Source organism: Mugil cephalus, chromosome 10, assembly GCF_022458985.1.
Source record: "Mugil cephalus isolate CIBA_MC_2020 chromosome 10, CIBA_Mcephalus_1.1, whole genome shotgun sequence".
In the NCBI taxonomy this organism is placed as follows: domain Eukaryota; kingdom Metazoa; phylum Chordata; class Actinopteri; order Mugiliformes; family Mugilidae; genus Mugil; species Mugil cephalus.
Window position 1 is genome coordinate 14687174 of NC_061779.1, and position 16297 is coordinate 14703470.

Here is a 16297-nt window from a genome sequence, read left to right on the forward strand (position 1 = left end):
TCCATTGAGCCCCCCGTCCCGCTGTCTGTGCCGGCAAAGCAGCATTTTTTTTTTATTTATTTTTTTTTTCTTTTGGCAGGATTTAGCGCGTTGACCTCCCTGGTTCTCGGACGGGTCCTGTCCGTCCTCTCCAGCTTAAGGGAGATGACCGGGGACCCCCTTTCTAATAAAATGAGGCTGGGAGTGATTTGGTTTTAATACTGGTGGCCCGGATGCGATGGTGTGTGATTGACGGGCTGTGACGGAGAGCAGGATGTCGGCAGGGTGAAAATACCATTAATGGTATTGCTCATTTCTTAAAGTGGGGGTGGCCGTACTGTTTGTAGAGGTTTGATCAGCCTGCTGATCCCCCCCCCCCATCCCCCCTCCTTCCCACCCCCCAGTTGCACTGTGAATGCCCTCTCAACCCGAGCTTCACTCCTCCACCGATTCCGCGCTACAGCTCAAAGAACTTAACACAAAACTTGAAAGTGAAGTTTTTACCGCTAATGATGACATCAGTTCACGTTCCTCATTTTCCCTCTCATGTTACGACAGCCCCGCTGTTGCAACAAAACATCCCATCATTGTGTTTTATAGCCTGTAATTGTGCGGTGGGAGGCTGTGCCCCCCAGGTCTCCTCCTAATGGCTGTTTGTGTGTTGTTTTAGTGGCAGATTTACATGTGGGAGGGGCACAGGGCAGTGATTTACTAGCAGCAGTGCCACCGACCGGCTTAGTGACTGACTGGCCCTGCTCCCTGTGTGTTCCAGGTGATAGTGCAGTCTGGCCGCCAGCCCAGCGTGCTGCAGAAACTGTGTCAGCTGCCCTTCCAGTACTTCAGCCACCCACGCCTCATCAGAGTGCTCTTCCCCTCCCTCATCTCGGCCTGCTACAACAACTCGCAGAACAAGGTCATCCTGCAGCAGGAGATGAGCTGTGTGCTGCTCGCCACATTCATTCAGGTAAGTGTGGAAACTATTATGGAAACGGCAAAAAAATGTAAGTGGGGTAGCCAAAAAAAAATGTCTCAAGTTTTATAAAAACAAAAATTTAAAAAAAGTAACATATCAATAATCATAAAGATCTTTTTGGTCTCAGCTAAATAAAAGTATCTCCCACATCCTGAGGAAACCTCTGTGTTCGACAAAAGCTCACGAGGAACACGGTGAATCCGTATCAGGCGGGGTTTACAAAGATAAACGGTTTCCTTCACAGTGGATTTACCTGCCACTGGTTCAACTCCCAGTAAACAGCTTGTCTCCTTCATCTTCCTCTGACAACAAGCCCCTCACCACCCTGAAACCACCACTGTTTAGACACCGATTAACTTCCATACAAAGGGAGACGAGCTATTGTCATTTCTTTCAAACAAAGCAATAATGCATGGTGTCTTGCCCCACCGCGCCCCCTCCTCTCATGTTTGAGTTAACCTCAGTAACATTCCCCCGGGTGGAACAGTTTAATCCAGGAAGGTTTAGTTTGCTGAGTAATGTATGTTATTTTATTTAAAATTTTTTTTTACTTATTTTGTTTGACATTTGTGATATTTATTTAATTTATTATGAGACAAATAATCCTATTGAAAATGTATTAATCTTTCCAGGACTGTGCCGCAAACGAGAAGGAGTCGGACAATAAAACCGGTAAGATAATTTAATCAGATTAATAATTAAACTTGTAATCAGTTCTGTAGTTTGAATGGTTGGTTAGAGGTGACTGTCTCACATGTCTAATTCTTCTAGTCTCGATAGTTGATAGCGCAACGATAGCTTTTTGAATGGACTTTTTTTTTTTTTTAAGGCATAACCTTTGGTAACGCCTGCTTCAAAAGGATTTAGCTCTAATGTGGTTGTTCTCTTCTGTCTGCAAAGTTTTCCAGCTACTGGATACCGGCGAATTGTCAAACCGCTTCCCAAGAGATCAGTGGGATTCAGCGCTGCAGTTTTTTCTCAAGAAGCAGGAGGAGTGATGGACTTGCACAATACAATAAGCATTACAGACTGACTTGTGGGGGTGTTTCGATTTCTTTGTGACTTTAAGTCTGCACATGGATAAGCGATATTCTTCTGACTTCAGACACTTTGTCAGATGTAAGGAAAAGAAAAGAGGAGCCGTATCCTTCTTTGGTGCGTCTGTTTTGATTTCCTGGAAGTCAGATCGATGTCTAAGAGGAATTTGCACAAATCGTCTTATGTGTACCTAACAGTTAGAGCACACGCACAACTTCTCCACTTAATGTGTGAATAAGCCATTTGTTTCTCTTTGTTCCCGTTGTTGATAGTAATGGTTCCATTTTCAAAGCAGTGACTGTATAAACCTGACTCATTTACCTACACTGTAATTTATCCTTTGCCAAACCTTTTCATCCGTACTGTGTTAATTTATTGAATGTGAATGACCAGAATGTTGTCGATCGTCTGTATGATGCCAGTTACCAGAAAGATCTCTTGCCTTTAATGAAAATATGTAACTTGTGTTTTTCATGTCGTCTTTTTCTTTCCGTTCTCCCTTTGTTGGGAAGCACTTACAAAATTAATATAATTTATTGAGTTATTTACCTTCATGTTCAATAAAGGACTTATGCCTATGTGTTGTTCCTCAGTTTTATTTTGTGACTTTAATATAATTATCACTAATGCACCAACATTTCTGCTCTCATTTGGCTTTGTGATGAGTCGCTGACTTGAATAATGGACATAAGATAATTTGCCTGACAATTACAATTTGTAGAAAACTTGTTAAATTTTTTAAAATGTCAAAGGTGCATGAATTGGATATGTAAATTCAAACTTTCAAAGATTTTAAATGCATATATGCTTTTTTTTTTTTTTTACGCTTTATTTTAAAACACCACCAGTGTGTGCACCTATAGCCGCCTTAAAGAAACAAAACACAAAATAAACTATTAACAGGCTCCTCTTTGCATTTAAAACGATGTAAGACTGGTGGAAATTGTGGGAGCTATTTAAATGTGCCTGTGTGCCAAGTTTAATAACTACAAAAATATTGCTTTTAAATTCTGTGTATCCATTTATATGCGATAATTTAAAGGCTTTATTCTTATCAACCCGGTCAAATATTATTCTTAAAGTTATTGTTGCTAGTGGTGAATCTCCCAGCTCACGGGTTAAATATTTAGCTCTTCTTAAGGACTTGACAGGATTGTTAATTTCACCGAGCCTTTTTTTTTTTTTCGCCCCCATTCACCGATAAAAGCCGATCCTCCACAACAAATTGTTGAGGTGTAGTGTGTCAGTCCGGGCTTGACCTGCTTGCTCTCTTGTCCAGCGGCTATTTGTCGCTCAGGATTCCTACTGGAATGAAAATAAACTCAAGACACGCCGGGATGCGTCCGCAGGCTGGGAGTCCCCTCAGCTCTGCGCCGCTGCACGTTTTGTTCTGCGTCCATTCAGCGTATCCTTTGCAGGTGATGCCAGATGTAGATAAGGGGCCGCCGCTGCCTGTCCTCTGTCTAGACTTGCAGCCTAACCCTGAGCCTCAGGTAGGCATATATGGCTCTGCGATATTTGTCTAAATAAGAGCAATTTTATCGTTTTATCGCCATAACTGGAACAAAACATTACGCACGAATGGCTATAGAGTCTCATGCTTCTGAGGGGCACAATAATAGTAATAGGATCTAAAATACACATGGAGGCGAATTAAACAGACTGCTACCGATTGTGTCTGACTCAGTGACCCATAACACATTGGCCAAACGCTTAATAATAATCTTGTCAGCCATCAGTCAGCGATCCACTTGACTCAGAAACTGAGCAGGCCTAAATATAAGCGGATTTTCTAAGATGTATTGGCTCCTTCAATGTGTCCCAAGCTTGCAGCTTAATGACACAGACAGGGAACCCCCTCAAAAAAATACACATTCCTGAAACTGTCAACTTCCGATGGCCCAAACGATGTATATTTAGGTATTTATTTGAGTTTTTTGCAGAATTGTTTCTTATAAAAAAAAGAAAAAGAAAAAAAGTGTGATGTATCTAAACCTTTCCTCCTCCAGCTCCCAACTTGAAACAGTGTCAAACATTATAAGCAGCAGATGTGTTTTCCATTCCCGAGGATTTATTTTGCCGACTATAATTAAAATTCTTCCCTAGGTTTATGGAACAAATGGATTTAGCATGCAATAATCAATCGTTTTATTGATAAGATCAGCTATGTCTGTCCTCATAATAATAAATAATAATAACTTATTTTCAAGGCGAACAGAGCGTTTTTTTTCCCCCTTTCTCTCCCCCTCTCTTTCATTAGTTTCAATAATTTACAGGAGTCGATAGTGAAACTTACAAATCATGCACATCTAGTATTTTCCTGACAAACATACTGTAAGCGTTCAAACGTCCAGTACAGGCTCACGTGTTTGAATCCCACCTCATATTCCCACCTTGTCCAGTACAGGTGTTGTTGGCATCATGGTAGAAGGAAAGGTGTCCAATAGCTTGAAAGCCCACAGTGTCCGTCAAACAGCTGTGTGTGCTGCCGAAGTGTCAGTGAGCAGGACAATGAGATAAAATGCCAGGATGTACAGGGGATAATCAAGACGTCCAATCCTCCGGGACCTGAATGTATCATCCAGTATAATCCATCCTGGTCCCTTGTTCGTTTGTTTTTCGTTGTTGTTGTTGTTGTTGTTGTTGTCTTGATTGAATGTCACTGAGGTCTTTGCGCATTTTGCGCCCGGGGCCTCCAGCTGACCCCGATGCCTGTTCACGTGTCGACGGGACTCGGCACCATACTGTTCGGTGTGTCCGGTAACTGCGACGACAGGGAGGTCACATCACTACCCGAGGAGTTCCCCAGAGAGCCCGACTCAGAGAAGGACACCTGCCGGAGCAAAACACTCAGAGTCAAATGTAATGATAATAATAATAATAATAATAATAATAATAATAATAATAATAATAATAATAATAATAACAAACCCCCAGTCAAAGTGCAGTATGAATGCGCTTATGACCAGGATCTGGCTGCAAGAGTGTAAGAGCCCCTTAAATATATAGGGATATTTTTATTCCCTTTTTTCCAAAGTAGCCCAATATTAAATGAATATGTGTTAAAACGTGTGTAAATGAATCACTCATTATTCCTGCGAGACCTCCTCATATCACATATTTATACATGGGCAGCACAGGCTATCAAGTGACTCCACGTGGGGCCTTCAGGAATCACTTTGGCACAAAAACAGCTTTTTTTTGCACAAGGCTGTAATTTTGTGATTGGGTTACTTTAGGAGGCGAATTAAATCGCTTTAACTGGATGAAAGATGCCATCATCATCTTCATAGAATAACGTCTTTTTTCTCTTTTTTTTATAGCGTCAACTCAACCCACTGAATTTTAACAAACCCTCTCGCGGTCTCTGGGTGAATCCACTTCTGATATCCACTTAATAGTTTTGCGTTTATTTTAATACAATTGATTCAATATAATCCTACCAGTTGCTGGAAAGCAGGCTGGTCCAGGTCGGTCTGCAGGGCGAAGTCGCTGAGGGATTTCCACGGAGGCTGGTAGGTCTGCACCTCCACAGGATTCCCTTGCACGGTGTTGTCGTGCCGGATAGGACTGCCTGCCACCAGAGGTGTGCCTGTCAGGCCCTGCAGATTCTACAGGACGAATGAAAACACTCAGTTGGCTACTTTACCCACTGAACGGACAAAACCAAGTCAGGATAAACACATGGTTTTGCTGTTCAGTCACCCGATTTCACAGTGAGGAATGCAAATACAGGATTATTATTAGAAGAAACCACAAACCAAACTAAAACCGTATGATCATTAACACTGAATTGACTCTGTAAAATGCTTAATAAACATTTATGGGAGTTCCTGGAGCCGCCCTCTGCAATGGCTTCCTTCGTTTCGGTCTGTTATTTATTTTCTTTAGCTGTAAAAATTATTTGAGTCAAGATTTCAATTCACAATAATCTGCTGATCTGAGAAACAAATCTACATGTGTTTCTGGACAGATATAATGTACTTGATAAAGACGTTGTTAAATTGTTGCTGGTTTTACTCTTAATTAGATTTGTGCAACACAATATTAACTTGTTTTTTAAATTCATATTTATGACAAAATCTGATTTATTTCCGCTTTTATTGTGTATATTATGTTTTTTGTGATTATTTCGGTCACTGTACAAACATATGGGATGACAGTGTGTATATGGACATTTATTTTGCTTAAACTATTTTCTGTATTATTAAAATAAACCGGTGACAGTAAACTACACGTTTGTAACGTGAGAAACAAAGACTGAAAGAGTAAAAAACCTGACCACTCACGGTTTTGTCGCTGTGTCCCTGCTGCTGGAGCTGCTTCATCAGGATGGACCTCTTCTTGTCTTTGCAGCGTTTGTTCTGAAACCACACTCGGATCACCCTGGGGCTCAGGCCGGTCATCTCCACCAGCTGCTCCTTCATCAGGGCGTCCGGTCTCGGGTTGGCGTTGTAGCAGGTCCGCAGGGTGTGGAGCTGCTTCTCGTTGAGCACCGTCCGGACTCGGGTGGTCTTCTCGGACTGCTTGTGGACGTGGTTGCGGTGATGGGGAGGGTGCCTGACGGTAACCGGGTCTGAGGAGAAGGACATTTTAAGATAAGAGTGAATAAAGTAAGTGCATAAAGTGTTGCAACCATGAGAAATAAAGAAGTCATCATCTGGTTCTTCAGTTTGTTATCAGCATTTGTTTTGGATTTGATTCAGCTCTATAAGAAATGGTTAACAGTGAATAAAAAGCAACAAATTCACTCATGGATGTTGCAGTTATCATCTTCTAAAAAACAGTCAATTCTGCTACTGTAAGGTCAGTGCACTAGTATAAAACTAAGAAAATAAAAATTATAGGACAAAAATTCATTTTCAGATTAGAATTTCAAAAAAGGCTAATCAATATTATTTAGTAGACTCACGTTTTTCGACAGATTAACAAAACCTGCCCCTCTTTTAATAATAATAATAATAATAATAATAATAATAATAATAATAATAATAATACAGTCACAATTTGGGGCTATCTGTATAATTCCTATGAAAATATCCAGCTTGTACCTGAAATGTGCAGTGGTCTGGTGTGGATGTTTCCTGGGCTGAGCGGGCTCCCTGCAGAGGCCCTCTCAGCCAGCAAGCCGTGATCCGCCCGACACAGGAGCTCGTCTTCCCGTAAGGAAAACTCGTCCCCCGGCAGGAGGTGTCGGCTGCACACCGAGCACCGGAAACACTCCATGTGATACACATTGTCCCGGGCTCTCATCACCAGGTCGCTGCTGCAGAAGCCCATGTTACACTTTGCGCATTTGATGCCAAACAACCTGGAAAGCAGCACGGGGATGTGTTCACCACGATCTTGACTTCTGAAGCAGATGCTCAGTTACAAAATAAGCACGATAATTTATTAGCCGATGCAGTGATCTTCAGAAAAGATGCGATTAACAGAAATTTGCTGCACGCTTTAAGCAACTTTCATTACTTGCCGTGCGTCTTTTTTCCCATACATTTGGACATTATCGTTAGTATATTTACATTCAACAGTTTTTTTTATTGCTATTGTTCTCGGATTCTGTACAAATTCAGGATTATGAAATATCTTCAAAAACTCTCCTGAACTCTTACCGTGCATAATCTCTTTTACAGTAAGTTTTTCCGTCCCGGACGAAGCAAGTGCAGGTCTCGTCCAGGTACTGGTTGCACTCTGCGCACTTGAGGCAGGCAGCATGCCACTCCAGGTCCGGGGAGACTCTCAGGATGTACTGGTCGTGTATCTGACTTCCACAGCCCACACACATTGCGATTCCCGACTTCTCTGTGAAGTGGGAATGCATTAATGCAACACCTTGTGTGCTCTTCCAATCCGCGTGACATCCCCGTTAAACCCTTCTTCGCATTAATCAGAGAATCTATTGTGCGCGTATCACAACAAACATGTAGATCCTCCCAAGAATATTACAGAATAATTACAACGAGGCCGCAGGAGCTAAAAATATCCCCAAGTGAGACATGGGTAAGAGCAATAACACTTAAATAGTTACACATAAGTTATTTTGGCCATATTACATGCATATTGGTGGGTTTTCGTCTCGGCATTTTTCTGCAAACCTGGAGCGATTAATCATGACATTCGGGAGACTAAACACCGATTATGACATAAAAGTAGAAATAATAATGTCAAAAAAAAATAAAAAATAAAAAAAACGCAACACATTCCGAGGATAATAAGTTGAAATAGAGGTAGGCTATGCTTACTTTTTGAATGATCCCCCATATCATCCAAGAAAGAAGTGTTGAGAAGGATATCCACCATACAGGAGAAATAGTCGAGTGCAAGCAAACAGATGGAGGTTGGAGAGCCGCAGAGGAGACCGTCCCGTCCCTGGCTGGATGATAAACTTGTATTCCTCCTCCGAGAGGTGGAGAGAAAACAGAGATCATCGACCAGTGACGTCTGCAAACCTGGACCTCTGTGGGTCCGGGGAGAGGGTGCCATGCAAATCTCCCTCTGGACCCCTGCGCTTTTTGTTCCTTTGGTTTCTCGGGTTGCCTTTGAGAGCAGTTGTCTGTCGGTGTGTGTGTGTGTGTTTTTCTTTTTTTTTTTTTTATAACCCTTTCATCCCAGAGCACTGCTGGACTTTCTCTGTTTCGTGTACGTGAATGTATTTTTTACAGCTGAACAGTTATACGTGTGAATTCAGACTGGTTACTGGTTTTCTTTTCTTAATTATCAGGTCCCCTAAAAAATGTACTTCAAGCACATGTTGTTTATGACATGACCGTCCCTGTCACTATACTATTTCTATGATACATGTTATCTGTTTGTCTTCCAGTGAAGCCAGTTTATCATGTTTACAGTGATGGGGTTAAAATGTGGATATGTTTTAATTTTGTATTAATATGGTTAATTATTTTTACACGGTCTATTCGGTTAATTTGGTTTTCCCTTGTAAATGTTATTAAAACGTGCTACTTGTTTTCTTTTTCAGTCATTCTAAAGTCAACCAGTACTCGCCACTGTAGAGAGCCCTCTACTGGATGATATACTGTATAAATATAAAGTCAGGAACAACAGGCTGCACGATTAAGAAACAAATCTTTATTGACTTTTGTCATTTTCTCGGCTAATAACAATCACTAAACTTTTTTCTTTTTCTTTTTTAAATTAGGTAAACCTAATTGCTTAATTAATCAGTTCATTGCAATGCAGTGAATATGATGGTCCTGTCTTTGTGGATTTCCATTTGTCAATTGTGCTGTGTCTGTTACTGAACAAACAATGTTTAATGTGTGCTATTAAATTATAATCAATCATTATAATTATAATCAAATGTACTACGTGGCTAATTAATCGAAGAAAAGGGGAACTTTTCTTGCAAGAGTTCAATTCCTTAAGCTGATCATGAAAGTGTCAGCACTAGAATAGATTTACTTAACCATTTAGTCATTTTTTCCCCCCCTTCATCTTCAAATTAGGCCTTGATTCATTTGAGTACTTGTAGACCTCTTTGTTAATATTACATTTAGGGAATGACAAAGTTTTTGATCTTTATGCTACTTGTTGCCAGGTAGAAAAAAACCTAGTTGCATTATAATCAAGAAAATACTCTGAAAAGAAGAAAGATACATATATGGGGACATTTCCAAAGCGAGACCTAGACGAATTATCACTTCATTTATGCTTTATAAGGCAGAGAAAATATGAACAAGATGTTTAATAACGTGTTGTGACGTCTGGACTACGTTTCAGCTACCAGCATAACATAATAAGCTACTGGTAACAAAATCGTGGTCATAAACAGAAAGAGGTGACCGGAAGTTACCGTCTGTCCCAGCACATCTCGCGAGAATCCCGTTCCTCATACGTCACATGACCTTTGGCTCAGTTTAGTTTCTGCAGCAAAGCGACGTCGAGGTTTCCAAGATGAACAGAGCTTTTAACAAGACAAGCGTGAAACATTTGGTAAGAGAGAGACGGCTTTAAGTTACACGCAGACGCGGCTGTATTGAGGTTGTTGGTCGTAGCAGATTCGTTTACATCGCTTGGTGTTTGCAACAGTAGCAGCAGGCTAGTAGCCGGCTACCTGGTTCAGCTGGTCACTATGCTAACACTATTCTCTGACAAGTAGTGACACTATTATGAATTAACGCACGTGATAGTGTTTTATCTGAAGATACCCTTCGTGTATGTTTTGACACATTGTGAAATAGCCTCAGAACTTGCATTGGCTTTTGATCGTATGCTAATTGCAGCTAGCACAGCTAGCCTAGCAGTTATGAAACCTGGATACAACAACAGTTACGAAAGTGTGAATCTGTTATTGACAGGTGTTGCCAAAGTGTTTGGAAGGCACCTCCAGTGAACCGTATAGTGTTGAAAAACAGGGTTTAAAAGCAGAAAGCGATATGCAGCGTTTTCTCCATGTGGTTGACTTTATCTGGATGACCTTTAATAACTGGTGGCGTTAAGACGTATCCAGATGAGGCTGGTATTGTCCTGTTCTACAGAACCAGATGCAGCTGTTTGACCTGAAGGGTGTTTGCTCATTATCCTGAAACTCAATGTGTGCACTTCAGTCAATTCACTTTTATTTATAAAGCACTTTGAATACAACACGGTTGACCAAAGTATTGTGCATAGGACATAGATAAAACATTATTAAACTAAAACAAACAATAAAAACAATGAGAAGCCAACTTGCACACACCGAATTCATTTTTAGACGATTTGAGACGGTGTTCTCTAAATGCAACAAAACCAGTTGGATCTACACGCTATATTTTTAGTAGAGCATATGTTTATAAAATACAGATAATGATTGTATAGAGCAGAGCAGAGTAATATGGAAGTAAATGGACAAATGTTTTCAACATCTGTTGTCTTCAATTTGTGTCTAAATAAAAAAAAAAGCTGAAAATGTTTTGAGAAGAGTCGCCATAACCTAACATGTTTGTTTGTTTTTAATACTGATATACCAGCTGTATTGATCGAGATGTTTTCTCCAACAGACCGGCCTGCTTCAAAGGTTTCAAAGCACCTTGGTCGTTGCGGAGCACAACAATGAAAAGCTGACCCCGATCACTCTCAACGCCATCACTGCTGCCAGTAAACTGGGTGGAGAGGTGTCATGTCTGGTCGCTGGAACAAACTGTGCAAAGGTAACCAGAGACTTTGAGGTGTCGTAATTTTAATACTGTTGAGATTTTATTTGGGCAATGTTAAATAAAAACGGGACTGTAGCTAAGAATAATAAAAAAAAAAAAGGCAAGTACACTTTGAGGGTCATCAAATTGTTTTTGTCGTTTCAGGTTGTGGAGCAAATCAGCAAAGTCCAAGGTGTAAAGAAGGTTCTGTTGGCCCAGCATGATTCTTACAAAGGTGCCCTGCCAGGTACGTGTCACCCTATGCCTGTTATTTATTTCCCTTTTACTTGGACGGCAAAGATTTACTGAACATGCCTCCCCTCTTTTTTAGCATATTATTTCATATTTGCACAGTCCCATATATTCACAGCTGGGCGAAGGCATCTTGGCAGTTGTAACTAAGGGAGTGGAGGCTGTTATTCATTTGATTCCCCTGCTCATATTTTAAGGCGTCTAGAGCAGGTATTGCTGGAGCCAGAGGTTAGCCTGCAACGAACCTGATTCTGTTTTTGCTCTCTGGCATTTTTTTCCCCCAGAGGAGTTGACTCCACTTATCCTGGAAACACAAAAGCAGTTCAACTTCACTCACATCTGTGCTGGTGCATCTGCTTTTGGAAAGGTAAGTCAATACACGTTTATGTTATACAGAAAATGTTGCATTCAATGTTTGTGTTGATTCGTTGTGCCACCTGTATCACCTTAAACGTCCTACCATCAATAAAACTCTGCACCAGTCATGCCCGTCAGCCATCTACAAGTTTGCCAACTATGATCCCACTTTCTCCTGTGTAGAACCTGCTTCCCAGAGTCGCTGCCAAGTTGGATGTTGCCCCAGTTTCCGATATTATTGAGATCAAATCTCCAGATACATTTGTCAGGACCATCTATGCAGGTAATCCCTTCCAAGATCAGATGTTTTTTTTCTTATTCATAGTTATTTCTGACTAGTTTAAGATTGTTTACTGGAAATGACCTGCATTAGCAGCAGTGTCTGGTACTTGTTCTTGTATAACTCAGACTTGCATGTGTTGTTTTGCTCAATGCTTCTAATGCATTGTTTGAATGACTCAGGCAATGCCCTCAGCACCGTGAAATGTAACGAGCCCATCAAAGTCTTCACCGTCAGAGGAACGTCCTTCGAGGCAGCTGCGACAGAAGGAGGAAGTGCTTCATCAGCAGAGGGTATTGTAGCTTACAGACTCTCTTCTTACTCAGCTTTTTACTTGTTATTCTGGATGTTGTTCAATGACAACTATTGCAGTGCGCCTCCACAAACCTTATTTCGTCATCGCGACTCTTACCTGTGATCGGTGATCCTCTGATCTGCAGTGGCTGCCTCTTCTCCCTCTGGAATATCTGAGTGGCTGGAACAGAGTCTGACAAAGAGCGACCGGCCAGAGCTGACAAGTGCTAAGGTCGTGGTCTCAGGAGGTATGCATTAACTGTCTGTATTTGTCTTATTTCTGATGCAGTGTCACCAAAGGGTGAAATGCCAAATTATGGGTTGCTAGAATTTGTGTATGAATTTGTTTTAAAATCGACATTCTGGGTATTTTTGTCAACGCACTGCTCAGTTTGGGCTTCACATGTTATAGCTGGGAATATAAAGACCAAGGTTTGATGTTTATACTTCTGTTTGCTCAGCTGGAATAATGGTGTCCTCTTTTCCAGGAAGGGGCTTGAAGAGTGGAGATAACTTCAAGCTGCTTTATGACCTGGCTGACAAACTCAACGCTGCAGGTATCACGGGAACTTTGCTCTAATTTCTTACTTGATTCAAAATTCATTTATTTATTTTGACTTGATGTCACACTGTGCGTTATTCTTTTTTCCAGTTGGTGCATCCAGAGCTGCCGTGGATGCTGGTTATGTTCCTAATGACATGCAGGTTGGACAGACTGGCAAGATTGTAGCACCAGTAAGTTGGTCAATTTCTGAATGGTTTACTGTGGGTTGACTGGTGTACTGTACCACGAATAAAGAAAAAAACTAAATTAAACATGAAATGGCAAAATGTAAATGGTTCAGTTCAGAGGTTAAAGGTGGTCAACGCTTGAACTCAGCTGCAGTGTCAGTGTGCACATTTTCTTTTGATGAATGCCTCTCAGCCCTCACACGGCAATTCAGTATGAGCACGTTGGCTGCTCTTCCCTTTTAAAAAGGTTAATGTCCCATTATGTGATTCAGTCGGGTTAGCCCAGCTGTGATTATCCACACATTAAGCCTCGCAAAATGTGCGTGATGGCACATTTAGAGCCTTAAATGATTTAGCTGATCCATTAAAGCAGAGCGCAGTGGATGTGTGGATGTCAGAGTCTCAGACCAGGCCAGCCTCTCCACATTGGATTTTTCCCGAATGTTTTGACAAGCTTGTGGAATTTGACTCGGTTAATTAAATATAATTCAAACCGTGTTCGTTTTTCTTCCACCGGCGAGGTTAAAAATATTTTTTGAGGAAGTGAAAGATTCACATTTTATTCACATGTGGCTTGTAAGATAATCTCTTCCGTACTGATTAAAGTAAAACAAGTGTTTTTCGTTATCAGACAAATTAGTGGAAGCATCTTTGAGCTGCCAGATATTGCACCACAACGCTGACTACTTGGCTGCACTGGAGCGAATTTACAACATGCTCTTCAGTCCAGAGGTTTATTTGTGAAATGGTGCGTGTAAAAAATCACTGGGTGCTCCATCACATGCATAGATAGATATATCCTTTTTTTTTTAGGGTGTTTTTGTGAAACCGATAAAAAACTAAAAAAAAATGCAATTGAATAATTACTTTAGAATATATCGTACTTTCTTCTCTAATTTGTAGTTTCTCAGCTCATTGTCTGTCTGGGAGAATATGGCTCTTAACTCTTAATTTTCTGCAGTTATGAGATGACATTGTCTTCACACATTGATGATTCTCTCCTCTGAGACTTCACCATTAAGTACACACTGAAATATTCATATGGCAGCGCATTAAACAGAGGGAGGGAGAGATGTTTTTATTTCCGCACGTTTGCGAAGGGGGAGGGATGGCTGGTTCGCCGTAGACGGCACACCCCTGACCATTGCAGCGTTACACACGATATTTTACTTGTTCCAAAGGCCTGAGATTGAGCTCGAAGCGTATAACGCTTGTTGTCTTCTGTTCGTGTTCACAGGAGCTGTACATTGCTGTCGGTATCTCCGGAGCCATCCAACACCTGGCTGGAATGAAAGATAGCAAGGTAAAGCCACTGGAGCCACATGGGCAGATAAACTCACCCTCTTTTGTACAAAAATCTATGTAATATTGACTTTATTGAAACTTTATAGTATCAATTTGTCTTGGATGTCTGGGTTTAGTCATGGGCGTTGTGGTAGAAAAAGATATAAAGACTTTTCCTGTGAAATCAAATACAAAGTGAGCATTTTAAGTTTTTTATTATTTTGTCATGTGCGTCTTTTTTTTTTTTTTTACTCAGACTATCGTTGCCATCAATAAGGACCCCGAGGCTCCCATTTTCCAGGTGGCTGACTATGGATTGGTGGCCGACCTGTTTAAGGTAGGCGCCAAGAATTGCTATAACCGTAACGATCTCCCCTTAGGAAACAAGCAAGCGTCGCCTGGATTCTGGATTTTCTTTGTACGCCTTGACTGCCCAGAGCCCTGAGTGACAGAATATAACATTTTCATCCTGGCTGATAAATTTTTCACGACGCCTTATTCCACCTAATGGAAATGTGCAACTGCTGAATTATTAAGTTCTTGAATTAATCCGAGGAGACTTCTGGCTCGAGATAAACACATTAGCATCTCCGGAGATATAAAAACTGATCAATAGTTGCATAAAAGTCTGCTTCAGTTTCTTTATCCAGCCCTCGCTTGCCAGGCCACTTATACGCTTAGTTGCGTTGTTGTGTCTAGCTGGAGATAGTGAGCCAGGCGTGTTGGCACAACTAACAGTGGAGTCCAGCACCGCCTGTGAAAGGCTAGTAGGTTATATTTTCATTTGTGTCCTGTTGGTCATGTTTTATTTAGCCCCTCGGTAGTGTCTGAGCAGACCAGGTGTCCTGACAAACTCTGTAGAAGTGATTAGTAATAATAGCTAGAGGCAGCAGAGTTGTGACCTACTGGGCGAGATCATCTTACATGTGATCACTCCTCAGATAACTGATTAAAATGGATGGGCTTTCTACTTTTTCCCCAAATGGACAGTTGATACCCCCGTACCGACGGAGGCGGTGACTGATGGTTCTGTTCTCGGCTCACAAGGAGAGCCATTTGAATAATTTTGCACTCATATTTACCCGGACAGGCTTTCAAATCTGTCTTCTTCAGAACAACAAAACATGCATTATCGTCACATAAATTTATGGGCCAGATGTTTCCCCTGCTGAGACTTGCTCTTCATTTATCAAAAGATGAATGCTCGTGTACCTGCAGCGCTCCTGATACAGCTCATTTACATAGTGAGCAGCAGCATGTGCGACTGTTAGTGCAACACACTCAGAAATAATACGAAGGGAAAACGATATAAAATATGCTTTGGATGAGAGTCAAAGGTGTCACCGAACGTTTATCTTCGTATAATCCATGAGGACATATGGATACACACATAAGAAATATCTCAAACTGAAGGATTTGTGCAGGGTGTTGAGTTTCATTTAACAAGTCGGTTCTGGAACAATGCAGCAAGCGTGTACTTCGAGTTTTCCAGACCGTAGTAGATACATTTAACAGAATAGATTTGCTGAGATTTGAACAGTCGTGATGCTGTTAAAATATCCCATTAAGCCTAGACTGTGTTTTCTCTTAAGGCCGTTCCTGAGATGACTGAAGCACTGGGCAAGTGAGAAGAAACTCCCACGAACTTCCATCACATAAATCAAGACAGCGATCACAGTCAACGCCTTAAAAAGTTTTTGGTGGTGTGAGTGTTTGCTTCTCTCTGGTTGTTTTCAGGAACACGTTCTCAAGAATAAACACCATTGTTATATTTACAGAACAAGTGTTAAATATCCTTGGGCAAGGGGAAGGGTTGCTTTTGGTAGTACACGTCTTGTAATTTGTATTTAACTTTCTGGTACACAAAGGGCATCCTTGGGGATACTTTACTCTGATGTAGCTCTTCATGCTGACCGAGAGGGTCTGTAATTATTGAGATGCTTTTGGAGATGTATTAAAGTGACAACTAACAACTAG

At 41.1% G+C, this 16297-nt stretch overlaps 3 protein-coding genes across 5 annotated transcripts in view; 2 read left to right on the forward strand and 1 right to left on the reverse strand.

Moving 5' to 3' along the window:
* Window positions 1-2568, forward strand: part of scaper (S-phase cyclin A-associated protein in the ER) — a 53827-nt gene extending 51259 nt beyond the window's left edge. For all 3 annotated transcript variants that reach the window (XM_047596955.1, XM_047596957.1, XM_047596956.1), the window contains 3 exons: window positions 752-943; window positions 1585-1624; window positions 1853-2568. In XM_047596955.1, coding sequence (XP_047452911.1) covers window positions 752-943; window positions 1585-1624; window positions 1853-1950 — 330 coding nt within the window. In that variant the 3' untranslated portion in view covers window positions 1951-2568. The remainder of the gene's footprint in view (window positions 1-751; window positions 944-1584; window positions 1625-1852) is intronic.
* A 1331-nt stretch (window positions 2569-3899) lies between these two features.
* Window positions 3900-8452, reverse strand: isl2a (ISL LIM homeobox 2a). The gene is made up of 6 exons (XM_047596960.1): window positions 8233-8452; window positions 7603-7792; window positions 7042-7301; window positions 6280-6566; window positions 5434-5601; window positions 3900-4823 (listed from the first exon to the last, which is right to left on the reverse strand). Exons 1-6 carry the CDS (start codon window positions 8288-8290, stop codon window positions 4707-4709), a joined length of 1080 nt encoding a protein of 359 aa, XP_047452916.1. The 5' UTR covers window positions 8291-8452; the 3' UTR covers window positions 3900-4706.
* Window positions 8453-9792: 1340 nt separating this feature from the next.
* etfa (electron transfer flavoprotein subunit alpha) lies at window positions 9793-16296 on the forward strand. Its single transcript, XM_047595628.1, has 12 exons — window positions 9793-9940; window positions 10987-11136; window positions 11287-11368; window positions 11658-11740; window positions 11914-12013; window positions 12193-12303; window positions 12451-12552; window positions 12793-12861; window positions 12957-13039; window positions 14274-14339; window positions 14577-14657; window positions 15913-16296. Exons 1-12 carry the CDS (start codon window positions 9902-9904, stop codon window positions 15946-15948), a joined length of 1002 nt encoding a protein of 333 aa, XP_047451584.1. The 5' UTR covers window positions 9793-9901; the 3' UTR covers window positions 15949-16296.
* The last annotated feature ends 1 nt before the right edge of the window (window position 16297 follows it).